Below are 27,941 nucleotides of genomic sequence, written 5' to 3' on the forward strand. Positions count from 1 at the left end.
CGCCCTCAAGTGGCCAAACTTATCCAGGAATGTTTTCTGAAAAAAATTGTGTTGGGAAATTGCGGCAAAGTAACTAGTGTAAACAACCGTAAACAACTGTGTAAGTTGATGTATTCCAGACAGCAATGAAGAATCAAACTATCACCAATGTTTCGCCAGTATTTTGTGACGTGTTTAATAGCAATCCTGTTTTTATTTGAGACCACTGATAGTCAAGGTAAACAAATTGTTAACTTTTAATTATTTTATGGGAAAAGTTTCCGTATGGCGCCACCACTGTTTCATTCGATATGAAATAATATACTTTCTAATTTACCTCAATGAGATATCCCTTTTTGTAAAAATGAGTGAAAAAGTGGTGGCGCCATACGGAAAGTTATCCATTTTATGTAATTTTTATCAATAAATAACGTGTGAGCTTTGCCTTAACCAGTAACGGTATGGTTCACTGCCAAGGACCAGATCAGCCACTATTGAATAATAATAAATAATAATAATAAGACTTGTAATGCGCACGTATCCACCCTGCTGGGTGTTCAAGGCGCAGTAAAAACCAACAACAAACAAAACAAAACAAAACAAAGAAAAACAGACACAACAAAATTAGTCTTTGAAAACCTGTGACATATATAAGATAAGTTTTCAGAAGAGATTTAGCAATGTTTAGTGGCGTGGCTATTCGATAATTTCCTTTATGGTTATGACAAGTCTCCACAGCGAGGTGGTGATATTTAGACAAATAAATAATGAGCGAGGTGGTCACTGAATAAGAAGGGTTGACCACCTATCCTTTACTTTGATCAAGTTTGAAGGGGGAGTGGAAACAGTTGCGTTATTCCGTTAATTATAGGTCTAATAATAGTAACCTGAGAGGCTGAGCTGAGGGTCGCGATAATCACAACTAAGCTGAAAGGGGAAGACAGGGTAGAGATTACTGCAACATAGGATGAGATTATCGCAACTACAACTGAGGTAATGCGGTAATTTACAGAAAAGAACGTTGTTTTTTAATAAAATAATGGTTTGATCTCTTTCCTGTGTTTTCCCTCATGTTTTGTGTGTAAGTTTTCTGAATTGTTTCTTTTAACAAAACTAAGTTGAAAAATTACATTATTCCCATTTCTTCATTTCATTTACCTATGTACCTGTCTGTGGTTTACTTTCTTTGGTTTGTTAACACTTTGAATCTGAAACTAAAAAGTAGTCTGAGAAAAACGACGGATATGAAATAATCATTTTAAAAATAAATCATCTATTTTTGTCATCGTGCTACAGATATTCAAGGAAGGGTCAACCTGGGGTCAGATGGTAACTCTACGACATCCTCCACTGATTTCTTCTTCACGCTCAATGTCAACTCTGGGACCCTGCCATTGAACTTTGACCTGTACAATGTGACGGACGGAAGCAATGCCACGGGGGTTGCATTTGATGAAGATGTAAGTATGAATAGGGATAGAGTATCATGGGCGAGCGGTTAAGAGCATCAAATTCAAGCTCTGCTTGTTAAGTCATCAGAGTGTGTGTTTGAATCTTGGTTCTTGGTCATAACACTTGTGTCCTTGAGCAAGATGCGTTACTTTAATTGCTCCTCTCAACAAAGGGGTATATAAATGGGTACCTGTGAAGGTAGTATAATTGTGTATGAAAAAGCCTTTGAAAATATACTATCAATAGCTCTCCTTTGTTCGTTACCAAGTTATTTTTTTATGCTAGTACATATTTTTGAGTAATTACCAAATGGATCCAGTGCCTTTAAAGATATGATAGTATTTGGTTTTTATTATAGCGCTTTATACACCATGTCTCAAAGTGCTTCCAACATTATTACCCTGATCACTCAGCCATTTCATTCCTTAAACCATCTCAGCTCCTATGGCAGTATACATCCTGTGCCACCATGTAGTGCACTAAGCTAAACCAACAAACAAGAACCATCTTTACCCTCACAGGTACCCACTTACCCCTGGGTGGAGAGAAGCAATTACCGTAAAATGTCTTGCTCAGGGACACAAGTGTCACGACCGGGATTCAAACCCACACTCTGCTGAACAGGAACACCAGAGCTTGAGTTCAATGCTCTAATCCGCTCGGGCACTACACCCCAATATTACCCCACAGTACCCCAATATTACTCTTAATCCTTATTATGTGATATTTGTTTCATCAACAGGTGACTGTGTCCTGTGCCATAACGACAGTTTTCACTGAGGGAGATTCTGTATTACAATTCACTGATGCAGTCATAGAGCTTAGAAATGGCGTCACTGTGGGTGATGCGCCGTTTGAGTAAGTATTCTGAGCTAGGGTCCGAAGGAACTTGTCATGTGCAGTTTGGTGATGTACAGAGAAAATGTAGTATTTTGTGCTCAAGCTCTGTAGTTTTTGTTCAGCAGAGTGTAGGTTCGAGTCTCATTCATGAAATGGTTGTCCTTAAGCAAGACACTTAACCAACCTTTCCGATGGGACGTAAAGCTTTTGCCCTGTGTATTGTATGATGCACATAAAAGAACCCAGTGCATCAAAAAGAGAAGGGGTTCATCGAGGTGTTCCGGGTTTGATTGGCTGCATATTGCGCTGCATCGTAAACCACTACATGGCGCTAAGTAAAGGAAAAGGTTTCATTCATGTAGCTCCACAATACCTTGCAGGAAAATACTGAATGTGGAAGCGCCTTGAGTATTCACTGAGTGGTGGATATGAGCGCTATATAAAAAGCCATAATTTTTATGATTATTATTCACTCTTTGTTTATGGGATTTGAGTCATTGCATGGTGAGGTATCAATGTATATTTGGTTTGTGGTAACACCATGTGTGTATCTACTTGCCAGGTAGAGTTTGTTCTTAGAGAACTGTCTTTCTTTATTTTACTACTGCGGAGTAGATATTCAGATTTTCAGGAGACTTCTCTGTTTTGAAAAGAACCGTCCTGCTTTTTAACTACTACCTGGGCAGAAGGTAGAAGATCGGCTGGGCCTACTACTTTAGCTTAAAGGATCAATGTTAACTGCACTGCTGCGGAGTGATTTCTTAATTGGTCTCCACTCTTTGTGATTCTATACTTTCAGCATTGTATCCCAGGGAAGACAGGTTGAGGTGCAATGCAGGGGAGAGACGACAACCCCTGGGTTGACATCATACTTCAGTCTGAACACCTCGGCAGGACAAACAGGGTAGGTCTACGTGAATGGTAGTATTGACCACACGCGGCGACTGACGCCACGCTCACCATGTTGGTGGTCAATAGGTTTAGGTGTAAACGCCACGTAGCCTAAAATGCACACTTCACTGAATAACACACGTTGACATTGACCACCAAAATGGCGCATCCAAGATTATTTTGATGATGACGTCAGGTGAATTGAATCAATACATCCACATGGCAAGGGAAATATTGTGTTGACATAACCAAATATCCACAAGTGATGGGAAAAACTTGTGTTGACACTAACACAAATCCACAAGTCAATGCAAGCATTGTGTTGATACTGAAATGAATCCACAAGTCAAGTGAAACAGTTTATTGACACTGACACAAATCCACTTGTCTAGTCAAGGGAAACAGCGGTCAGCATTGTATCCCAGGGAAGACAGGTTGAGGTGCAATGCAGGGGAGAGACAAGATGTCAACCCCTGGGTTGACATCGATGTACTTCAGTCTGAACACCTCGGCAGGACAAACAGTGTAGGTCATCGTAGTAGTAGTGGTCCACAAGTCAAGTGAAACTGTTCATACAAATCCACTAATCAAGGGCAACACTGTGTTGACACTAAAATTGAAAATAAAACGAACCAACAAGTCCAGGGAAACTGTATTCACTCATACACTAACACACATCCACAAGTATAGGGAAACATTGTGTTGACATTAACAAATATCCACAAGTCAAGGCAAACAGTGTGTTGATACTAAAATGAATCCACAAGTCGAGTGAAATAGTTTGTTGGCACTAACACAAATCCACTGGTCAAGGGAATCAGTGTTTTGACACTAACAAATATCCAAAAGTCCACTAACCGTGTGATAGCATAGTCAAATATCCACAAGTCAAGGCAAGCACCGTGTTGAAACTGAAATGAATCCACTAGTCAAGGGAAATAGTGTGTGGACACTAAAATGAATCCACAAGTCAAATAAAACTGTTTGTTGACACTAACACCAATCCACAATTCAAGGGAAACATTGTTGACACTTTTGAATGCCCACAAGTGAAGGGAAGTTTTGTATTTTGACACTAACAGTATCCATAAGTCAAAGCAAGCAGTGTGCTGATACTAAATTGAATCCACAAGTCAAGTGAAACTGTTTGTTGACACCAACTTAATCCACTAACCAAGGATCAAGGGAAACAGTGTGTTGACACTAGCACAGATCCACAAGTCAAGAAAATGTGTGTTTACACTGGTACTGGTAGTAACAAAAATCAAAATACAGAAAATTTTCGACAGAATTTGTTTTTTAAATGCATTTTGACCAAGTGTCTTTCTAACAGTCAATTCAACGTTGTTCAAACGATACACTAACTTTTGTGTGATTCAACAGGCATGTAACAATCAAGAAAAGTCCCGTACTCAGTCTATGTCAGGAGAGAATCTTTGTTGCTAATAGCAACGGGATAACAAGAGGACAACTCAACCTGCAGCTAAGGTAAGTCTAAGAATACAAGCTTCGTTATCTTGCAGGCAAACATAAAAGAAGATTTATAATATAAAATAAAACCATTCTACTTCGCGCACAAATTGTTTTGAATTGTTCTGGTGATCCATTGCTGGGCTGCAAATTGGAAGGAGCGGGAACGTTAAAAGAACAATAAATTTTGCACTTGAAAAATAGTTTTTCAGAATTCAGAATTTTTTTCAGAATTTTTTGTATGTCCGCTTTTCGGAAAAAAAAGTATTTTCTTCTGATTATTTATTCTCTGTATGTACTGTCTGGTGCTACCTGGAAATAAATAAATAAATAGATAAAATAAATAAATAATTGGTTTCATTTTGTTAACAGTGAACCAGTGCAAGGATCTAATGTTACAGCACAGTGTGATGTCACTGGCATAACATCTGGTAAGTGATTGTGATCTTTCTTCCCAACACAGGGTGGGGGGAGGGAAAATGTTCACATTTGTTTGCAATTGTTTTCATCTATAGGCATTTTAACCACTTCACACTAGCCTTGCTCAAGGCAGTCGAATTATTCACTCCAAAAAAAGACCGCCGTTGTATAAAACCCACTCGTATTCACTCTGCGTAACATCGCACGACACGGTGCCCCCGTACACTATCCGCATGCGGAGGCCGTCAGGCCGACAGCCTTGTAGGGTCTGTGTTGAAGCCACTGACCTCATTACTATAATAAGCGAAGAGTTCCCACGGTCAGCTCATTAAATGCCCGCAAAAGACGAGACATGTCTACATCAAACACCACCACCACGGACGCTCAGCGAGCATGATAGGCGTGCGTGATTAGACGTCCGTCAAAATGAATAATTCATTTGCCTAACATCCTGTGTTGTCTGAGAGGTCTGACGAACGATATACATATTCATGAGCTGCATACTAGCATATCCGAGAGCCCCCCCAATTTTTTCCACTAGTGGAATTTTTTCAATACAACACATTAAACCCGGAAGATACAGACCCGACAAGGCTGTCGGCCTGACGGCCTCCGCATGCGGTTAGTGGTACGAGTGCGATGACTTGTGTGAACAGTATTCGTACGATGTGACAGTGTGTATACGGGTGGGTCATGCGGTGTGATCGCACGCACCACGAACAGGGTACACGGGTGGGTTTACAGCGGCGTCTTTTCGGAGCGAATAATGCGACTGCCTTGAGCAAGGCTACTTCACACTGGTTGACGTGTGTACTCACAAAGTATTTCTATGTAGAACTGCAGTTGACATGGTTCAACACCCAGAGTGTCCTCTTTTGAATACATCGATGCCTCATTTCATCTTTACATACCACCCTTACTCCTTGCAGGAGACACTATTGGTAATTACTCAAAATAATTATTCGCATAAAACTTTACTTGGTAACGAGTAATGGGGAGAGGTTGATGGTATAAAACATTGTGAGAAACAGCTCCCTCTGAAGTAACATAGTTTTCGAGAAAGAAGTAATTTTCCATGAATTTGACTTCCAGACCTCAGAATTAGATTTTGAGGTCTCGAAATCAAGCATCTAAAAGCACACAACTTTGTGTGACAAGGGTGTTTATTCTTTCATTATTATCTCGCAACTTCAACCACCAATTGAGCTCAAATTTTCACAGGTTTGTTATTTTATGCATATGTTCAGATACACCAAGCGGGAAGACTGGTCTTTGACAATTACCAAAGGTGTCCAGTGTCTTTAAATAGAATGCTCCTTAACAGGGAACATGACAGCGATTGTTGGCTGCGTGATAAAAGTGTAAAAAGTAAAACTCAAATTATATTCTTCACAATATTGGAAATGTTTTTGTCTTCCCTATCACAGTTGGCATGGTGGTGTGGTTGAGTTTCGACATAGTCAGTATCCTTATTGGTCAAGACAGTGCAACGGTAAGGATCATTGAAGATTAAATACTAGTAAGAGATGTTAAGCATCAATGTTGTGGATGATACTGAATGGTCAGAGAGCAGTCAATAATAAAACTTGTTCTTCACTGCCGCACTACACACAAGGGCTTTCTCACACAATGGGCAACCTACACAATAGCCCCGAACCAACCAACCACAAGTCTCCTTTCAGGAGAACCAATCAGAGCGTTTATTGAATCTACACTGAAGCCTCTGAACCCCTATATAAATAAGCCCACTTATTTCTTATCTCTTCAGTCTCCTGCGATGCCTAGAGCAAGCTAGTCGAAATGTTGAGACCAATTCAAGAACTGACTCTGCGGTAGAGCAGTTAATTACGATTCTATAAGCTAAAGTAGTAGTCCCAGCCAATTTTCTATACCTTCCGCCCAGGTAGTAGTTAAAAAGCAGGACATATCTTTTCAGAACTGAGCAGTCTCCCGAACCTCCGATTATCTACTCGGCGATAGTAGAATAAAGAAAGACGGTTCTCTAAGAACAAATTCTACCTGGCAAGTAGATACACACATGGTGTTACCGCAAACCAAATATATATTGATACCTCACCATGCAATGCCTCAAATCCTACATAAAACTTGTTCTTGTCATTATTACAGATGCCGTATGACATCACAGGTCGTGGTGACACCTTACAGGTTACATGTTACGCAGAATCAGACGATGATGTGCAGTATCAACGAAACTCATCATCAAGTAAGATCCAAATTAGTTATAAGTGATGCCCCACACCAACATCACACACTTGAAATGATATTTAAAGTGAAGACAACCGTAACATTAAGAAATACTTACCCTATAGGCTTAAAGGCACTGAACACTATTGGTAATTACTCAAAATAATTTTTGGAATAAAAACTTACTTGATAACAAGCAAAGGGGAGCTGTTGATAGTATAAAACATTGTGAGAAACGGCTCCCTCTGAAAGAGGGAGCCATTTGAGAAGGAGGTAATTTCTCACTCAAGTGATTAAAGACTACAGCTGAAGCCTTTTTATTATGCATCTGAAAGCACACAAACTTGTGCAACAAGGGTGTTTTTTCTTTCGTCATTCTCATGCAACTTGGATGACCATTTGAGTCAAAATTTCACAGACTTGTTATTTTATGCAATGTTGGGGTACACTAAGTGAGAATACTGGTCTTTGACAATTACCAAAGTGTCCATGCCTTTAATTCGGAGGTCATTGGTTCACATTCCTCTCTTGTCAATCCCATATCAATTTAAATTTACCCAGTCAGTTTCCCTTGTGGTTTATTATTTGATATTTGAAATAAGAAGTCACATTCCATTAAGGTGATCCCCTGGCTGCCGCTTCACAGGTTGTACTGGCTTTGGTGTGAACCCTGGCTACACGGCAGCTAACGATTGTATGGCTTCTGACTGGCACCCAGGAACAAAGATAATGACAAAATAGGGAGACCGCCAACTTTAGGGCTTGATAGCTAAGTTGGTAGAGCACCGGGATGTTAATGAGGAGGTCCTTGGTTCAAATCCAAAATTATTATACTTACAGGTACTTACAGGTCCTCTTCTGATTGTAGGCCTTTGCTGGCCTCTTTCATCAGATCTTCATACAACCTCCTGTTAACATTGCCTGTGCGCATATATGTGGGGGTTGGTTCATCAATGTCATATTTGAAGGGTTATGATTATATTACAATTAAAACTCCTTTCTATCCCAGGTGACATCCTCTTTGACTTTGAGATGGGTTCCGTAACAATGTTACCGGCCACATCCAGGGTGACCAGTAATAAATTCACCCCCTTACTGGTCCTGGCCGAACCCCTCCAGCCTGGTGACGATGAGGTAACGTTCCTGTGCACCCTCGCCCAGCTAAACTCAACGGACGAAGTGCAAAGCTTTCTCGACCGTGCGGAATGTACGGTACCAGAGAGTGGTCTCGCAACAACACCTAATCCAACAGGTAAGTACTAGCAGGGCTGAATTGCTTAAAGCATGTAAGCTGATAAACTTGCTTAGCACAAAAAAGATCTGGTGTAGTAGAAACAGGTTACAAATACAGCAACCATGAAGTTTACCTTATGGTGACTGGTGCCCGCCTAAATGTTTAGTTAGAAAGGAGATTTGCTGAGCAGTATTTTCTTCTAAACAGCTTTAATCTAAACTTGCTTAGCACAGAAAGATCTGGTTACTCATCCTAACCTAGGACTAAGCCAAATTGCTTAAAGCATGTAAGCTGATAAACTTGCTTAGCACAAAAAGATCTGGTGTAGTAGAAACAGGTTACAAATACAGCAACCATGAAGTTTACCTTATGGTGACTGGTGCCCGCCTAAATGTTTAGTTAGAAAGGAGATTTGCTGAGCAGTATTTTCTTCTAAACAGCTTTAATCTAAACTTGCTTAGCACAGAAAGATCTGGTGTAGTAGAAACAGGTTACAAATACAGCAACCATGAAGTTTACCTTGTGGTGACTGGTGCCCCACTAAATGTTTAGTTAGAAAGGAGACTTGCTGAGCAGTATTTTCTTCTAAACAGCTTTAATCTAAACTTGCTTAGCACAGAAAGATCTGGTGTAGTAGAAACAGGTTACAAATACAGCAACCATGAAGTTTACCTTATGGTGACTGGTGCCCGCCTAAATGTTTACTTAGCATGGAGATTTGCTGAGCAGTAGTTTCTTCCAAACAGCCTTAAATCTGCTAAGCAAAAGACTAAGCAAAAGACTTGCAGGGCAACATAGCATGTTGGCTGGTAACCCATTTCTACATATAGCAAGGTATTCCTCAGTAAATATTTACCAGCTTCATGAAACGGTGCTTAGTTTGTAAATTAACAGCTAGGCCATTCAAGAAGACAGTTGGGTAAAAGCTGGGGCAGAATATTGAACCACAGTTCAGACGGGACGTAAAACCCTGTGTGCTGAGTGTAATACCTGTAAAACGAACCCAGTTCACATACGTTGGTAAAAGGGTTTTGTCTAGGTTTTTCTGGTTTCATGGCAGCAGATTGCGCGATATATGTACTTAAAGATGCTATGTCAGATTTTTGGCCCCAAACATTAAAGAATTTTTTTTTTTTAGTGAATGGTATTTCAAAGAGTATCACCCGCTCTAACGAAGTTTAACTTTTACTTTTTATGGTCAGGTACCATGAGAAAAATTTAAAACGTTTCTTATAAAACATATAAGAATTGGTCACATGATATATTGTCGGGATCCCCAAAAAACTAATTTTGAGCACTTTATTTCACTGCTACTAATAAATGGCGGACTTTTTCGAGCAGTGGCTCAAATGAAAGCTTGTAACTTTCTCGACCCCCATCAAAATACCTTTTGAATTTTAAATCAAAATTTTGGGGTTAAATCGGCCAAAAATCTGACATAGCATCTTTAATAAGACAGGTTACTCATCCTAACCTAGGACTAAAATTATGATTTTAATGATTATGCAGATTTTATGTTAGGGGGCCATTCAGAATAGTCAATGCCTAAAAAACTTGTAATTTAATTTATAATGAAAATATACAGATAATATACAATATTAACAAACAAAGAAGAAGACAATACCCAGCTGGCCAAGCTGGCAAGATTTGTCATCATTCCTGAGTTAGTTACAGATTTGTTTGTTTGAGCCAGAAGAAAGCCAATGAAAAAAACTGGTGTTGGAAACCTTTGATAAAAAATATGCGCTTCGTTTGAGGCATCGCTTTTTCTTCAATGTATGGCTTGTATTATGAAGCCACTCAATTCTTAAAAATCAAAAATTGGGGTGGGTGGGTTAAAGAAAAAGAAAAAAAAGTGATATTTGTTTTTTTATGTACTTTTCCGAATGGTTCTTTTTATACTATTTTCAATTCCCATTTTTTTGCACCCCCCCCAAAAAAAAAATACCCAGTAATTATTTGTTTTTGTTCTACATACTAATAACTAATTGCACTTAAAAACCCCAAATTGGTAAGTAAAGCAATTTGAATACTTTTCACCCTTTTGCTTTGCTTGCCTGTAAGCAGTACACTGTATGGCTTCAGTAGTGTTCTTAGTGCTAAGATGAATCTCTGCAGTCAAATGATCTGGGTACTTTTTGTAACACAAACCACAATGTCCACAGATTTAAACTAACACAGTTTGAAGATAATGATGGAAGAAAGCTTCTCTTAAAATATTGCTTGCTGAGGTGCTGGTGCATGTTTCCCTTCATCCTATGATCGTCCATCTTTTAAGAGGAATGTCAATTTCTACCTTCAGCTCCACTGAGTTTCTGCATGTCTATGTTTTCTTCCTTGTAGCCCTTAACCTAGAGTGGCTTTTAGCCTTGTTTTGGGCGACTTAAAATTAAAATAAAAAGATGAGTAAAACAAGTCACGAAAATATGTTTTACATGCTAAAATAACTTGTTGTCTCCCGAGACTTCAATTAATTTTGTGACTTTAGAAAAAACTAATTTCTCAAAAACTACAGCACCTTAGCAAGTAATAATTTAAGGGAAGCTTTCTACCATCATTATCTGCCAACTGTGTGAGTTTGATGTAAATCTGTGGACATTGTGTTTCGTGTCCTACAAAAAATACCCCGACCCTTAAACTGCACAACGCTATGACTGGATGTGTGTTTTTTTAGCTACTTTTGTTCCTCAGGTTTGCAGAGTAAAACTGAAACTTCCTCCTCCTTTGTAATCCCTCCATGTACTTGACTAGTATAATTGTAACATCATTAAAGGCAGTGGACACTATTGATAATTGTCAAAGACTAGCCAGTTGGTGTATCTCAACATATGCATAAAATGTGAAAATTTGAGCCCAATCGGTCATCAAACTTGCGAGATAATAATGAAAGAAAAAAACACCATTGTCACACAAAGTTGTGTGCGTTTAAATGGTTGATTTTGAGACCTCAAGTTCTAAATCTGAGGTCTCGAAATCAAATTCGTGGAAAATTACTTCTTTCTCGAAAACTATGGCACTTCAGAGGGAGCTGTTTCTCACAATGTTTTATACCATCAACCTCTCCCCATTACTCGTCACCAAGAAAGTTTTATGCTAATAATTATTTTGAGTGATTACCAATAGTGTCCAGTGCCTTTAAGCTGCTTAAAGGCACTGGACACTATTGGTAATTGGTAACGAGCAATGGAGAGCTTTTGATAGTTTAAAACATTGTGAAAAATGGCTCCCTCTGAAGTAACATAGTTTTAGGAAAATAGGTCATTTCTCACTCAAATATTAAAAGAATTTAGCTGAAGCATTTTATTATGCATCTGAAAGCGCACAAAGTTATGCAACAAGGGTGGTTATTTGTCTTCTTCATTATTCTCTTGCAAATACGCTGACCAATTGAGCCCAAATTTTCACCAAGTGTGATACTGGTCTTTGACAATTACCAAGCTTGTCCAGTGCCCTTATATACAAAAAGCAGCTACGCACAATAACATTATGCTTACCAGGTTACATAAGCTTACCGGCCAAAGTACCATGTAAGTTGTATTATTTATGACCGGTATCCTGCTTACTTTTGCTAAGCAGAAAATGGTTAAGCAATTTGTTTGGCAGCTCTATGAGATTGGACCTTGGTGGAGTCAAGCTTTATCCCAGTGCCTAGCATGGTTAATTTAGCAGTGCTCTGATAAACAAAAATACTCTGCATGCTTACATCAAGTTTTATTTTATTTCTTGGTTTAAAATGGTGATGGAACTTTGCTATCTTCTGTATAACAACATTTATTTCTTACCCTGACACTGGTGTGTGATAGCTTTTCAAGTCCTGTGTATTAAATTTCACAGGCATAGGCCTACTGCTTGGGTGGGATTCGAACCAATGACCCCGATATTCTAGAGTAGATGTCTCAACCTCCAAGCCACTGGGCATGATTCCCAGTGAAGCGGCCTGCTTTGATAAGCAACAGGTTTTCCCAACAATTTAACAATTTCAGTTGGTATCATGGGTTCGAATCTCACTCAAGTAGCCTGTGAAATGTTCTCACAAGGGCCCAATTTCAAAGAGCTGCTAAGCACAGCAATTTGCTTAGCATGAAATTTCTTCCTTGATAGAGACAGGATAACCAACCAAATTTCCACGTGATTTTCAGGATAAGCAAACAATGGCTGAATACCAGTAAGAAGCGATATTCAACAAATTGAAATTTGGTTGGTAATCCTGTTTTTATCAAGGAAGAAATTTCATGCTAAGCAAATTTTTGTGCTTAGCAGCTCTATGAAATTGGGCCCAGGACTCAGAAAACACTGAGTATACAGTGTCTATCGCACAGTGGTGTAGTGTCAAATGTAAAACCCTTTTCTTTTTGTTCTTTATCGTTGTTAGAATTAGTACATTAGTTATACCCTCTGATTCTTTAGTTTAGTAAAATCTAAAAACATGGCTTCTTGTAACTTGAAAGTTTGTTGATGGACTATTCAAAATCGCATCACAGCTTTAAATTTGTTGGTTGCCAGAGTATTTGTAATGTAGTGGTTAGACTACAGTGCTTGAGATTGCAAGGGTATGGGTTCGACTTCAAAGCTAGCTGCTGACTTTTCACGATGCTTAGAAGTCATCTAGCTAGACTATTAAAGGAAACATATACCTTTGGTTTTTGGAGTCGTTCAAATGTTTTAATGTCGATGTATACATTGAAACTAACCTTGTGAAACTGTGAAAACGTTTTTGAGATAAAGTTGAAAACATGTAGACGCAAGAAGAATCAACCCTAAAAGGAATACATAATATAAAAGAGAAATTCGCTGACATAATCAGATTCACATTTTTTGCCATAACAGCTGACATATTTTTTACATAATAACATAACTTCAAAGTGAATTTTTTTTCAAAATGCTTTACACTACCGAAAGCAGATGTAGGCTTTTAACCAATGAATTTTTATTGCCACTAATTTCAAGAGTGATTACGAATTGTTTACCTTCCCTTTAAACTACAAAGATTTGTTTCTTTGTTCTCTCTGGAACAATCTTCCGTCGTCTTCCTCGTCAAGCTTCATCCGATAGTTCTTTCAAACAACTACTTAAAACTCATCTGTTCACTTTGTAATTATGTTTCATTGAACTGATTACCCTGCATGTCTATCTAAGTTATTCAATATATAGTTTGAATGTTATGATAATGAGTACCGGTAGGGCAGATGGCCTTAGTTTTCGATCCAAACCGAACCTTCTTCAGAGGCATAAAACAAGTACAAACAAACACATACCCATTTATAGAAAAGAAGAGGAGAAAGGGATTAAGGGAAGGATCCAGAAAAAAGCGGGAAAATTATAGCCAATCAAAGTTTCTATTTGAGAAACAATTGGTGGCTATGAACCAATGTTGTATAGATATATTGTACTTACTTTCGTATTTGTATTGATATTTTGCGTGAACAGCGCCATGAGCGTCATGCCTCACAGACCTGAGCGCTCTAGACGAGGCCACTATTATTGTTATTATTCTCAATATTCCCTACGATGGATCCTCTTGCAATCCATTGATCAACAATTTTGTCATCTTGTTTGATTTTGTGACTGCAGCTATTGCTAAGGGCGCAGTTGCTGTGGATATCCTATGCTTCAATGCTTGTTCACGTGATGATCAATGTGGGGTTGAAAACAAAAATAACTGCTGAAAAGTAAAAAATAACTAATCCTGACAATAAAATTAACTGTTAACAAGATTAACTTAAACAAAAGTAATAATAACTTCTTGAGAATAAAAATAACTGCCCTTTGAAAATAAAAAGTAACAGCTCAAAAATAACTGTTCTTAAAAATAAAATTAACAGCTTTTAAAATCGAAAAATAACTGCTCTCGAAAATAAAATTAACTGCCATTGAAAGAAAGAAAAACTGCCCTTGAAAATAAAAATAAAAAACAGTTTTCCATCCAAACCGGACCTTCTTCAGAGGCATAAACAAGTACAAACAAATACATATTCATTTATAGAAAAGAGGAGGGGAAGGGACTAAGGGAAGGATCCAGAAAAAAGTGGGAAAACTATAGCCAATCAAAATTTAAAAAAACCTGCCCAGGCCTGGAAATTACATAGAGTCAATAGAGGTCATGGCCTCCGTTGCCCCGGTCTTGTACTTGGTGCCCCTTCAATAGTTTCTATAGACTTTTGAGATCTTCCAACAGAAGTGCCCTTTGCAAACTGAAATGGCCTTACTCTCTCAAACATAAAATTTCCAGCCTGGGTAAGTGCTCTCAAAAATAAATAAAAAACGGTATCGAAAATAAAAAATCGATGACACTAACAGGCTTCTGTAAGAAACAAATGCAGTTTGTTACTTCCTTTGTTTGATTGTTTTAAAAGAATCATTGATTGGCAACCTTTCCTTTATTTGTGCATGATTTAGTACCGGTAATCAAATGAATAATATTGTTCTACTTGGTGTTACAAATTTCCAGCTGGTCCGACTCCTGCCATGACAACCTCAACAAACGCTTCAAATTCTACCTTGCCCACGAATACAACCCAACCGATCACAACACCCTCACCAACAACCCCTCAAATAACCACCCCTCAACCGACCACCCCGCCACTAACGACCCTTTCCCCGACTACCCCGCTCCCCACGACCCAATCTCCAACGTTCCCTGTCCCGACAACCCCACCAGGCAACGTCAGCTCAGAGTGGAAGCTCGCAGAGTCGGAGATCGTCTTCCAAGAAGGGGACATGGAGCTTGCATTGTTGGTCAGCCGGAGTGGCAGCAGGGACGGTTACCAGGGAGTCTTACTGGTAACCTGCTGTGCTGCTAAGGAACTTAACACAAGTCCGAAGTATAGCGGGTTGATAACCGCAATGGTGGCGACGGTCGACGTTCCACCAGCAAGATCTATCAACTGGACAGCTGCATCAGGTATTTAATCATCCAAACATGTAACTGTCACTTTGTTTGTCATCTAGAATCCTTTAAACAAGTCTTATATGCAGTAAAGATGGATTGCACATGACGTCATTGACCGCTTTCTTTTAAGGCAAACAATGCTCTGCGCACAACTCTCGGCCATTGATAGCCTTCCATACACCTTCAAAAGTTTCCCAAGTATTTTCCAATGGAAGAGCCCTTTGCAAAATGAAAATGGCCTTGCCCTCTTGAAGACGAAATTCCAGGCCTGCCATAGACAACCCATGTAGTTGTATAAAGTAGTTGGTTGACTTGCTGAAAAATGCCTCCTGATGATTTCTAGAGCAACTCACACCGCGGTAGTGAAGCTAATAACGAGAAGTCCCCTTCATCCACTAAAGCTAATTGTAGTCCCTGCCGATTTTCTACCTTCCACCCAGGTAGTAATTAAGAAGCAGTACAGTTTTTTTCAGAATCGAGAAGTCTCCCAAATTCTGAAAATCTACTTGGCAGTAGTAGAATATAATGCAAGACAATTAATATAATTGGAACATAATCTACCTGGCAAGTAGATATACACATGGTGTTACCGCTAACCAAATATGTATATTGATACCTCACCATGCAATGCCTCAAATCCCATATAGTCTGGTTCTATTATAAGTTATCACACAAGCATGAGTGGAATACGGAAAAATATAGCGCTTCTGCGTCCCATATCCAATGAGGCCGAAGGCAGACGCGCTATATTTTCCGTATTTCCACGAGCGCGCGTGTGATAACGTATTTATCTTCAAGCAAACTTGGCGCGTGACATAGAACACACAAGACGCATGGTAGTGATATTAGCCGTGCAATATAGGTTTTTATCACCACTCCATTCTGCCAATCTGATTGGAGGATTAGCGCGTACTTGAAGATAATAACGAATATAAAACAGAGATATCAAACGTAAAGATAAACGAATATAAAACAGAGATATCAAACATAAAGATGAAGTTTCATCACACTTATCGTGAAACAGTATTGGGTTTTATGGTTCTGGTTCACAGCAAGCACCTCTGTTAAACCGGTTTCCTCAGGCTTCCTGAAGGCGATTTTGCCATTGAAACTGATTCTTTTCCGGGTATATCTTTTGAAAACAAACAACTCATTTGGTTATCAAAATAAAGCTGTAAGCCAATTATACAATGAGCAGGAGGGTTAATAAAGTTCATTCCTTGCAGACGTCAGTCAACCCCAGACAGAGAGAGTCATCACAAACCCGGCCTACACCGAGGTCTCACCCTGCCCATGTGATCTGACGGCCAACAAATGTGATGTCAATTGTTGCTGTGACTCGGTAAGCCTTATCACCTGCGTCTTGAACACCCAGCGTGAATACATGCGCATTACAAGTCTTATTATTATTATCACCTTTATTTTAGGCAATCTGTTTGAATCGCACCATGGAGCATTTTATTTTTAATGAATGATTATTAATTGTGTTCTCGAGCAAGACCATTACCGCTTCAGTCTCCAGATGAAGAAGGGGTTTGCCGCATTGTTTCTGGCATGGTTGGCTGCATTGAAGGCACTGTTGGTAATTACTCAAAATAATTGTAAGCATTGACACTTACTTGGTAACAAGTAATGGAAAGCTGTTGATAGTATAAAACATTGTGAAAAAAGGCTCCCTCTGAAGAAAGATAGTTTTTGAGAAAGAAGTAATTTTCAACGAATTTGATTTTGAGACCTCAGAATCTGATCTTGTGGTCCCGAAATCAAGCATCTGAAAGCACACAACTTCGTGTGACGAGGGTATTTTTTCTTCCATTATTATCTCCCAACTTTGACGACCAATTGCGTTCAAATTTGCACGTTTAAAAAAAAAAATTATGCACATGTAGAGATACACTAAGTGAGAAGACTTTGACATTTACCAAAGGTGTCCAGTGTCTTTAAGTTTGTGCCACAGTGCCTCATAGACCTTTACAAGGAGCTACAATGGGTTTCATATTTCTTCAAGTATAGCTCTGCATATCCTGTAGAAAAATATGTCCATTTTGGAAGCCTTTATGGTGTGAGAAGAAGTGCATATATTATTATCTTCAAGTACGCGCTAATCCACCAATCAGATTCGCAGAATGGAGTGGTGATAAACAGCTATGTTGCACGGCTAATATCACTACCTGCGTCTTGTGAGTTCTATGTCACGCGTCAAGTTTGTTTGAAGATAAATACGTTATCACACGCGCGCTCATGGAAATACAGAAAATATAGTGTGTCTGCGTCCCATATCCAACTCGGCCTTCAACCTTCTTGGATATTCGGCCTCGTTGGATATGGTTATGCAGAAGTGCTATATTTTTCCGTATTCCACTCGCGCGATAACTTTATTAGTACTATTAACTGAAACTGAGACATTGGTTTTATGTCCGTCATTTTTTTGTTCTTGACATTTTCTTCCCAGCTCTGCTCGGAAGAAGAACAAACAGCCTTCATCTGTATCCCAGGTATCCCTGGCGGAAATTTTACCGTCCAAGACGATTACAACTGCAAAACTCAAGCCATTTTCAAATCAGACTGGTCCCCGTTCCTCTGTGTGGAAACCGACAATAGCCCCTACCTCGGGTACTACTTCTCGTCCCGCTCAGGGACTCGTAACGCGGCCAGCTTCAATGCCCTAAAAGCCACAACTCCGCAGACAACAAGTTTTGAGGACACTGAGCAACGCTCTCTGGAATTTCAGGATGAAGACACCAACGCAGGAGGGTATAAGTTTGGATTTCCGGTCGAGACTTTATTCAAGACTAGCGTCCGTGGGTTTCTCGCCCTGCCTCAGGTGGATTCAAACGGTGGCTGCTCTTGGCTTTCCCCGATCCGATTCCAGATGGGTACGTCTTCAAGTTGTGACGTGGACCCCAAGGAGGACCTATGCGTTGACTCCTCAGTGCTAAGCGCCCGCGCTTTTACACTCTCGTCCAATGCTGCGTATCCACCATGCTCGGAAGCACCGGGAATTCTGAGAAGTTACGGTGGTATTAATCCAGCACCAACATCCGTCAGGTACTACTGCACAGATGACATCACGGCCTACCTCGTTTCCGGATTGCGAATCGAAGAGTTGGTCTCTCCGAACCAAGAATCCCTCTTCCCTGATGGTAGCTCCAACGCTACCTTCGCACTGCCTGACCGTTGTTCTTGGGATGATGGGTTCACCCTCCCACCCGTGCCCCAATATAACAACCAAACTTCACTGTGTAGTAACATTGTGCTTGATGTCCGCTATGAGCTATTCTGGCGAGGAAACCAGATCGTCCAAGCGGATGCTATTGTCATCCTAGGCACGGCTGGCTTAGCGCTAGTGGGCACCAAAGCCTCAACAGACGACGACGAAGACGTCACATTTGTGACTCCCCCGACGACTCCTGTTCCGACCATGGAGGTAACAATGGAGGGCACTGAAATAGTAACCCTCATAGAAGATGTGACTGATATCATTACCATGCTGGGAACAGACCCAGAAACATTCGGAACTATAGACCCCACAACCCAAATGCTGACCACCTTAGCACCCACAACCCAGCCTCCGACTCTCCCTCCAACAACGACCCCTACCCAACCAATAACCACCCCTGCCATACCGGTAACCACCTCAGATTTCACCACGTCCTCCATGACTACCGGCAGTACCATCACTGTCGAACGATACCCTGCTTTGCCCTTCACCCAACGTTTCTCAGTCAAATTTACACACCTCTCCACGCCCATATCTGACCCTGCCCCAATTGACCCGCCAGACGTCAGCGATCAAGTAGAACGGTCTGGTAACCCTGGTTACATCATTGGGAGGAGAGTGTTGTCGGGTGTGGCTGTTTACGACCCTCAGACCGAGTGCAACAATGAGAGTCTGTGCGCCACCGTTGAACCAGTACAGTTTAGTGACTTTGTGAGGGTTGATGATGCAGAGATGAACAGGCTGAGAGTCTGGGCACCAGGTAAGGCCATAATAAATTCACGATGTAGTATGTAGAAATTTCATGCTCAAAGAGAGGTGTGTTACAGGTATTATAATAATATAACAATAAAAAAATCTTATATAGCCAGAATCCACCTAAAAAGAGGCCCAAGGCGCTTCACACAAACAATAAAAGTAAGAAAAGTAAGAAGTAAAAAGTGCACAATGTATTAAAAAAAAACTATGCTGAAGAAGTAAACATTCCTTAAAAAGTACAGTACAAAGTAAAATACAAACAATGAGAAGAGGTTACTTCATAAAACTACTGAAAAATTTAACATTACTTTAAAATAAAAGCACAGTACAATACTATCAAACAATTAATTGCTGCGGTGCCCTCTGCAAGATTCCAAAACAAACTTACATTGTTCTCATAGAAGTGCCCATTACCAGAGAAAAATAGACCTTTATTATGGTGCAGCCGTCTGGAGTTTCTCCAATTGATATCAATGTAACCAAACCGAGGCTGAAAGAACAAAATAGTCTGGTTCCTATTTGCAAAATTTATATTAGCATATTTTATAGTTATTTGATATGAGGAACATGACCAAGATGGAGGCATCATGATAAGGGTCTATTGCTGTGCCCCCTTTTAAAAGGGATTCAAGGCCCGGTCTTTGTGTTTTATCATATAAATTACTGGATGTGTATAACTTGAGCTCCAAGCGGATTCAAGATCGCACGCCCAACATCCAAGGATCCCTAAAAAATATATGTACTTGTTGTTACCACCTCCAGGGCCAGGGAGTCTATGCTCACAGTCTAGCCTGGTTGATGTCACATATGGAGAGGACCATGTCTCGGGCTGTATTCTCAGGCTAGGCTGGTCACAAGTCAGCAACTGCAGCGCATTGCGAGAGACGATGCTGATGGAGTTCCTGTCAATGATGGCAGCAGACAGGATTGGTAAAATCGGCAACGCAAGCACGACCATGTTAAGGAACTGGGCGCCAGTTTTTAAGTGAGTACCATTTGGGTGAATACAGCGTTTGTATTTGCCACACAGGCTGTGTTTGAATTGGCGACTCTGGCTACTGCTATGGCTGATCACCATGTCATCATCAGTGAAGTATAGGACGTCTTTAGCAACACCCTTAGCAACAGCCATAGCCAGAGCCAAAACTGCCAATTCGGATTCGGCCTAAATATGTAATAATCTCTTGAAAGCTCTGAATTTGCAATAACACTTCACATCAGATGGCGTGTATACAGTAATTATAATAGTGGTTTCCTACATGTATGTAGCACTCATATCCGTCACTCAGTGATGCTCAAGGCGCTTCAACATTCAGTATTTTGGAGCATCGTTTTGAAGTATGAGACCTACTACTACTTTACATAGCACCATGTAATGGTTTACACCCACAGCTGCACCCACATCACCTCGGACCAATCAAAACACAGATATGGAAAGCTTACGTCACTGCATGTTTAGCAAATGAAATCATACGCCTCTCTTAATATTTATGCATGAGGTACGTCACAATGCTATCCCAAACCGAGGCGTAGGCGCAACCACTGCAAGTGATGGGGGACTTGCGCCCATAGCCTCATTTTGGGTTAGAATTATGACGTCATGCATAAATATTAAGAGAGGCGTATTGTTCTAATGAAATCACATGTTCGGAAAAGTAGGTACCTGTCTTTATCCTTGCTGTTGAAGAAAGGGGACCAGTTTAATGTCTACTTGGACATTCATTAACAGTTCTTCTTTTGACCTTGATGAAGACACTATTTTAGCTTGTGACATCATATGCAAGGGGTCTACATGATCATCTTAAAGGCACTGGACTTTTGGTAATTACACAAAATAATTGTTGCCATAAAATCTTACTTGGTAACGAGTAATGGGGAGCTGTCGATAGTATAAAACATTGTGAGAAACGGCTCACTCTGAAGTAATGTAGTTTTCTAGAAAGAAGTAATTTTCCACAAACTTGATTTGGAAACCTCAGAATTAGATTTTGAGGTCCCGAAATCAAGCATCTGAAAGCCGAAACTTCATGTGACAAGAGGGTTTTTCTTCCATTTTTATTTTGCAACTTCGACGACCAGTTGAGTTCAAATTTTTTACAGGTTTGATATTATGTGCATATGTTGAGATACACCAACTGAAAAGACTAGTCTTTTACAATTACCAATAGTGTCCAGTGTCTTTAAAGTAATTTTCCTGTTTTTGTTTCTTCTTACAAGACCTGAGGAACAACCACTTCCAACTGACCCTCCACCTATCACAGCTGCCATGACAACTGATGCCATGACAACTGCTGACATGACAACGTCGGAGGAGCAGAACGAGACGCTCGAGTATCGACCTCTTGATCTGGGTCAGGGTGTGTGCTATGACGTACCCACTGGAGTGAATCTGGAGATCTTGTTTGCAAATACTGGGGAGTTCGGTGGTTTAGTGCAGCAAGAGATCCTATCCGCACGAATCAAGTAAGTGTAAAGGATTTCAGGCATTGCATGGTGAGGTATCAATATATGGGTGCATTCGATTAGCTTCCCTGGGGTCGACCTCGATGTGGAGTATTTTATTTTTTTCCAGGACAAACGTGGGCACATAATTACCCCACGTTCGTCCTGGAAAAGTCGCCTATTTTGTTTTCCAGTACGAACGTGTGCAGATGTTTACCCACGCTCCACCTGGAAAAAAAACAGACACATCATCACGTGAGCCTTCTCGTCGTGACATCAGTGCACCTCGGGTCACCCCCAAGTGACCCTATCCACAAGCGGGGCTCTTGGGGCTGGCCCGAGGTGCACTGACATCACCACGGGAAGGCTCACGTGATGATGTGTCTGGTTTTTTTTCCAGGTGGAGCGTGGGTAAACTATGTGCCCACGTTGTCCTGGAAAAAAATAAAATACGCCACATAGGGGTCGACCCAGGGAAGCTAATCGAATACACCCTTAATTTGGTTTGCGGTAATCAGAGCGTTGATTGACTTTACACTGAAGCCTCTATAAATAAGCCCACTTCTTTCTTATCTCTTCAGTCTCCTGACGACTTTTAGAGCAAACTAGTCGAAATGTTGTGACCAATTTAAGAACTGACTCCGCGGTAGTGCAGTTAATTACGATCCTATAAGTTAAAGTAGTAGTCCCAACCAATTTTCTATACCTTCCGCCCGGTAGTAGTTAAAAAGCAGGACAGTTCTTTTCAGAACTGAGAAGTCTCCCGAACATCTGATTAATCTACTCCGCGGTAGTACAATAAAGCAAGACAGCTCCCTAAGAACAAGCTCTACCTGGCAAGTAGATACACACATGTGTTACCGCAAACCAAATATTTAACAAGTACGTGTCTCGTTCATACACGGGTTTCTGGAGAAATTAGGGTCAAATTCTATTATTTATTTACAGGTTTAAGAATTGTTCTTGGTAGTGAAAGATATCGTATGGAAGCAAACTATTAAAAAAAAAATTTAAAAAGAAGATTTTCTTCCCAATGTCTGGGTCCAATTTCAAGGCACTACTTACGGCAGATTACGGTTGCAAGTCAGACCAGGAAAATGAGCCCTGAACTCCACTAATGTAAAGGGCATTGATACGGTTATTGTGAAATACGCTATATAAGAATTTTTTTAGTATTATTTTTAGTAGTAATTCTTTTTATTGCAGTATTATGAAAAACTCTTGCTCTTTCTTTGGAAGTGTCATGGCCGAGCAGCTAAGAGCACCAAGTTCAAACTCTGGTGTTCGAGTGTCAGTCGTGACACTTGTGTCCTTGAGCAAGACACTTAACCATTACTTTGTCCTTCTGATGGGACATAAAGAGCTGGTCCCATGTTTTGGGTAGTGCACGATTGTCGAAAAGAGAAGGGGTTTGCCCCGATTTTCCTGATTATTGGCAGCATGTTGCGCCACTCCCTTGTAAGCCATTATATGGTGCTATGTAAAAAGAGTAGATCTCACAAACCAAACGTAGTCCAACATACCTTGCAGGAACATGCTGTATGTTAAAGGGAAGGTACACATTTGGTAATTGTCAAAGACCAGTCTTCTCACTTGGTGTATCCCATCATAATCATAAAATATCAAGCCTGTGAAATTTTTTGTTCAATTGGTCATCAAAGTTGCTAGAAAATTATGAAAGAAAAAACCACCCTTGATGGACGATTTTGTGCACTTTCAGATAATAATAAAAGACTTCTAGCTAGAAGTCTTTTATTAAGAAATTGCCTCTTTCTCAAAAACTACGTTACTTCAGAGGGAATCGTTTCCCACAATGTTTTATACTATCAACAGCTCTCCAATGCTCGTTACCAAGTCAGTTTTTATGTTAATTTTTGTGTTAATTTTTGTTTTGAGTAATTATCTCAAAGAACTCATTAATCCGTATGTTCCAACTAGAGAAGGACTGCGATCTGCCAAAGATTTCTGAGTTCTGATCATCCCCCATTCTCGCACTTCATCTGGTGACCGGGGTTTCTCTGCTGCAGGGCCTACTTTGTGGAACCGACTACCCTACAATATACGCCATTCATCTTCATTAGCAGCCTTCAGAAAAGCTCTCAAAACCTATTTATATGACTCTTAATTTTGTTGTATGTTTATCTTGGTTTTTCTTTCTTTCTGTGTAAAGCACTGTGATACATTTTTTGTAAGAGCGCTTTATAAATGCCTTTGTAGTATAGTAGTATAGTATAGTACCAAATGTGTACCTTCCCTTTAAAGCACCGAGTGACGGATATGCGCACTATATAAGAAGCCACTATTATTATTGTTAGTTATATTATTATAATACCCATAGCTTTAGCAAGTCGACCATCAAGTTTCAATGCAGTGGAGCCAACAGCGTTGCATGCCACCTCAATCAAGCCTCTGATAATGCAACAGAATGGGTGCAGTCTTTTCCAGTAACAAGCACTGTGGTTTTCACCAGGGTGCCTGCTGAAGATTTAGGGCCAGGCTATCTGTAAGTTTCTGTCGTCATATTTCATCGTTTTCTCTATTTCAATAATTTAATATAAATATCACGTCCAAATTTATGGCTTCAACAGTGATCATGGCTGGATCACTTATGAGAGCATTACAGAATTTGAAGAAGAAAAAAATGGTGAAGATCACAGATTTAAATAAGGCTTACACGGTCTAATGATGATGATGATTGAAAACACCCCTTGAAATATTCTGTCAGAAATGTCATGTTTGATGAGAAATTAATAAAAATAGTTTCCTGCTTGGAGTTTATCACTCAGTGAGCTTTTTATTAAATTGTTTTTAATCGATGTCATGCAAAATGTGGTATTGGTTTTTACTATTTTCTCGTGACCCAGATGGCCAATTGATCTCAAACTTTTACAGGTTTGTCAACTAATGTATATGGTGGGTTACATAAATTGCTTTCACTGCCAGCAACTGTGTTGTTCGCAAAACCAATTCTGTAATGTTCATTTAAAGAAAAAAAAACGGGCATAGCCGTAAAAGCTGCTTGATTATGACACAGCTTTTTTTTGTTTACGAAATGTATGAACTGAGATTACTCCTGAAGGAACCTGCCGTCGATTTCACGAAACACTTCCTAACTTAGGATTAATCTTGGGACTTCCTAAAATTAATCCTAGCGTTTTTGAAATCGGCTGCTGGACCCAACTTTATAAACCTGTTTACCAGTAACCAAGTTTTTATACTTAGAATGGCAGAAAAATTGGCGAAAGCAAAAGTGTATTTCATACATGATTTAACAACCTTGACATCGGTGCTGACTCTGGGTCATCTTGGTGAACTCTAGTAATCCTATCAATTAAAAACAAAAGACCGCATTGAATATGAAGTCACTGTTCAAATATCTGCCTTACAAGATGGCGTCTTTGCGCATGTGCGTACGTGTGTGCGTGCATGTGCCGTAGAATTTAAACCGGGAATGCTGCGTGCAGCATGCTTCATTGATATACGCGGTTAGACGCGTATACGTTTTGCCCTACAAGATGGCGACTTTTTATAGCAACAAAGGGGTTATTCAATGCGGTCTGTTGCATCCATTAAAACAATTTAAAGTTAAGAAATACCAGTTTGACATTGGTTTATCCTTGTTTTTTGTCTGTTTACTTTCTCCAGGTTATCAGGCCCGATACGCTGCGACAATGATCAATGCTTTGAAGAGATGTACTTCCCTTTTAGTCCACGCTTTAAAGGTGATTCTCCACAGTATACCATTGGCGTGGCGCTGTTCCTAGTCTTGTTAACTATCGGCTATGTTGCATTTACAAGACTCTGATCATGAGGACGATAAGGTATTTTTGTGGAAATGTGTCCATTGTTCCGATAAACCAAAGAAACAGAATGTAAAACAGAGAGCAGTTATTTAGTTCCTTTTCCAAACCTAGGATTAGGCTCCAGATCTGGGCCCAATTTCAAAGAGTTGCTAAGCACAAAAAGTTGCTTAGCATGAAATGTTTGCCTTGATAAAGACAGGATTAACAACCAAATTAACAACCAAACAATAGCTGAAAACCAGTAACAAGCAATATGCAACAAATGGAATTTGGGTTGGTACTCCTGTTTTTATCAAGGAAGAAATTTCATGCTAAGCAAATTTTTGTGCTTAGCAGCTCTATGAAATTGGGCCCTAGCTCTAGTTTGGGCTCTGGCTCTGGCTTGGGTTCTGAATGGGGCTCTGGCTTAGGCTCCGGCTTGGAGTCCAGTTGGGGTTCCTTCTTGAGCTCTGTCTTGGGCTCTGCAACACTGGTACCTAGGCCTATGGAACACTGGTGCCTAGGCCTAATGAACACTGGTACCTAGGCCTATGGAACACTGGTACCTAGGCCTATGGAACACTGGTACCTAGGCCTATGGAACACTGGTACCTAGGCCTATGGAACACTGGTACCTAGGCCTATGGAACACTGGTACCTAGGCCTATGGAACACTGGTACCTAGGCCTATGGAACACTAGTAACTAGGCCTATGGAACACCAGTGCCTAGGGTCAAACAAACACCTTTACCAAGACCTCCAGAACTCTGGTGCCTAGTGCCTGATGTATACTAGTGCCTAGGGCCTATGGACTACTGGTTACTAGGATCTAGAGAGCACAGGTGCCCAGGGCCTTTGGAACACTGGTGCCTAGGGCCTACGGAACACTGGTTACTAGGATCTAGAGAACACAGGTGACCAGGGCCTTTGGAACACTGGTGCCTTGGCCTACGAAACACTGGTTACTAGGATCTAGGGAACACAGGTGCCCAGGGCCTTTGGAACACAGGTGCCTTGGCCTACGAAACACTGGTGCCTCACGCCAAAGGAACACTGGTGCCGAGGGCCAATGAACAGATGAGGGGATAGTAGTATACCACGATCTATAAATAGTTCATCCTTACAATTGTAGACATTTTGACAAACCTGTGTGATATGAAACGGTGCCTTTGTACAAATGTAAATAATGTTGTACTGTTCATCATGTGTTGTTGCAAAATTTTGAATTTTTTTATACATGATTCAAACTGGGCTACCTTAAGCGGCAGGCTCAGTCGCCATGGGGTTATGACATCTGCAGCCGATGTCAACAAGAGTAAGGACTAGTCCTAACTTAGGACTAGTCCTAACTTAGGACTAGTCCTAGGAGATATTAAAAACTTAAGGGTTACACATGTCACATATTCGGTTCACTGTTAGAAAGAGTAACCCGTCCTAACTCGAGATAAGACTAGTCCTAACTCTTTACGAAATCGACAGATTTTAATACGAGGGTTTGGTTTGAATCCTATCTAGTAGCTAGTAGCCTGTGGAGTTTTCTCAGTTGGACTCTTGAGTATAAAGGATTTATCACATAGGGCCAAAATATTCATCTTTTTGAAGTGTGTGCCGTTAACCTATTTTTTTTACTTTTGTAAATGTTATCTATATATTGTGACAGTAAACATTGAGGCACTCTTGCAGACATACTGGGCTTTTAAAAAAACGCCTCACAAATACACAACTGTAATAATTATTTTTATATTACTGCTAGGCCCATAATAATTATTATTGTAAATTGTTTGCCCTAAAATTATCAACACAAATTGTACATTTTAAAAATACCTAAAGTGACATTGGTTTGTAAATATTTTGAACTTTCTGTGTTTGATTGTTGAATTTTAAAGCTTTATTTGGTATTTCATCTAATAAAGCTGCTTGCTTCTTAAAGATTTTTGTAAGTGTGGTTTTGTCTGATTTCAGCCAGTCTTTTGACAAAGATGCAAGGCTTGCCCCCTTGTTGTTTTATTTGATTTCACACACATTTTTGACAAAAATTTTAGGTTTACCCCGTGTGAATTTATCAGATTTCAGGCACGTTTTAACTAAAATGCAAGAGTTACACCCCTTGTGATTTTTTTATTTCAGCAAATTTTTGACAAAAATTCGAGGCTCACCACCTATGATTTTATTGTAGTTCAGCTTTTTTTTGACAAAAATGCAAGGCTTACGCCTTAGATTTTCAGCCAGTTTGGGAAAAAACTGTAAAGCTTAACTCTTGTGATTTTATCTGATTGTATCTGATTTCAGCTAGTTTTTGACAAAAATGCAAGGCTGACCCCTTGTGACTTTATCTGATTTCAGCTAATTTTGGACAAAAAC

General features: G+C 40.0%; 2 protein-coding genes across 3 annotated transcripts in view; both read left to right on the forward strand.

Annotated features, from left to right (window-relative positions):
• LOC139938154 (uncharacterized) overlaps positions 1–27,941 on the forward strand; it is a 313,018-nt gene that overhangs the window by 27,136 nt on the left and 257,941 nt on the right. The window lies entirely within an intron of this gene.
• LOC139938632 (tectonic-2-like) lies at positions 40–27,467 on the forward strand. Of its 2 annotated transcripts, none has more exons than XM_071934230.1 (16): positions 40–217; positions 1,276–1,439; positions 2,174–2,289; positions 3,071–3,175; positions 4,546–4,650; positions 5,005–5,063; positions 6,480–6,544; positions 7,180–7,276; positions 8,267–8,509; positions 14,940–15,392; positions 16,607–16,722; positions 17,833–19,360; positions 20,119–20,341; positions 21,574–21,819; positions 24,137–24,301; positions 25,444–27,467. In XM_071934230.1, exons 1-16 carry the CDS (start codon positions 148–150, stop codon positions 25,601–25,603), a joined length of 3,915 nt encoding a protein of 1,304 aa, XP_071790331.1. In that variant the 5' UTR covers positions 40–147; the 3' UTR covers positions 25,604–27,467. The 2 variants fall into 2 exon arrangements, with proteins under 2 accessions (XP_071790331.1, XP_071790332.1); XM_071934231.1 differs by having other exon boundaries at positions 15,150–15,392.

Source organism: Asterias amurensis, chromosome 6, assembly GCF_032118995.1.
Source record: "Asterias amurensis chromosome 6, ASM3211899v1".
Lineage (NCBI taxonomy): Eukaryota > Metazoa > Echinodermata > Asteroidea > Forcipulatida > Asteriidae > Asterias > Asterias amurensis.

What these genes read in the sequence shown, in the direction of transcription:
- LOC139938632 (XM_071934230.1), top strand. Translation starts at nt 148, where the DNA reads ATGTTTCGCCAGTATTTTGTGACGTGTTTAATAGCAATCCTGTTTTTA. An exon ending in TGTCACTGGCATAACATCTG is followed by an intron (nt 5,064 to 6,479) that starts GTAAGTGATTGT and finishes TCCCTATCACAG; the next exon opens with TTGGCATGGTGGTGTGGTTG. An exon ending in AACTGGGCGCCAGTTTTTAA is followed by an intron (nt 20,342 to 21,573) that starts GTGAGTACCATT and finishes TCTTCTTACAAG; the next exon opens with ACCTGAGGAACAACCACTTC.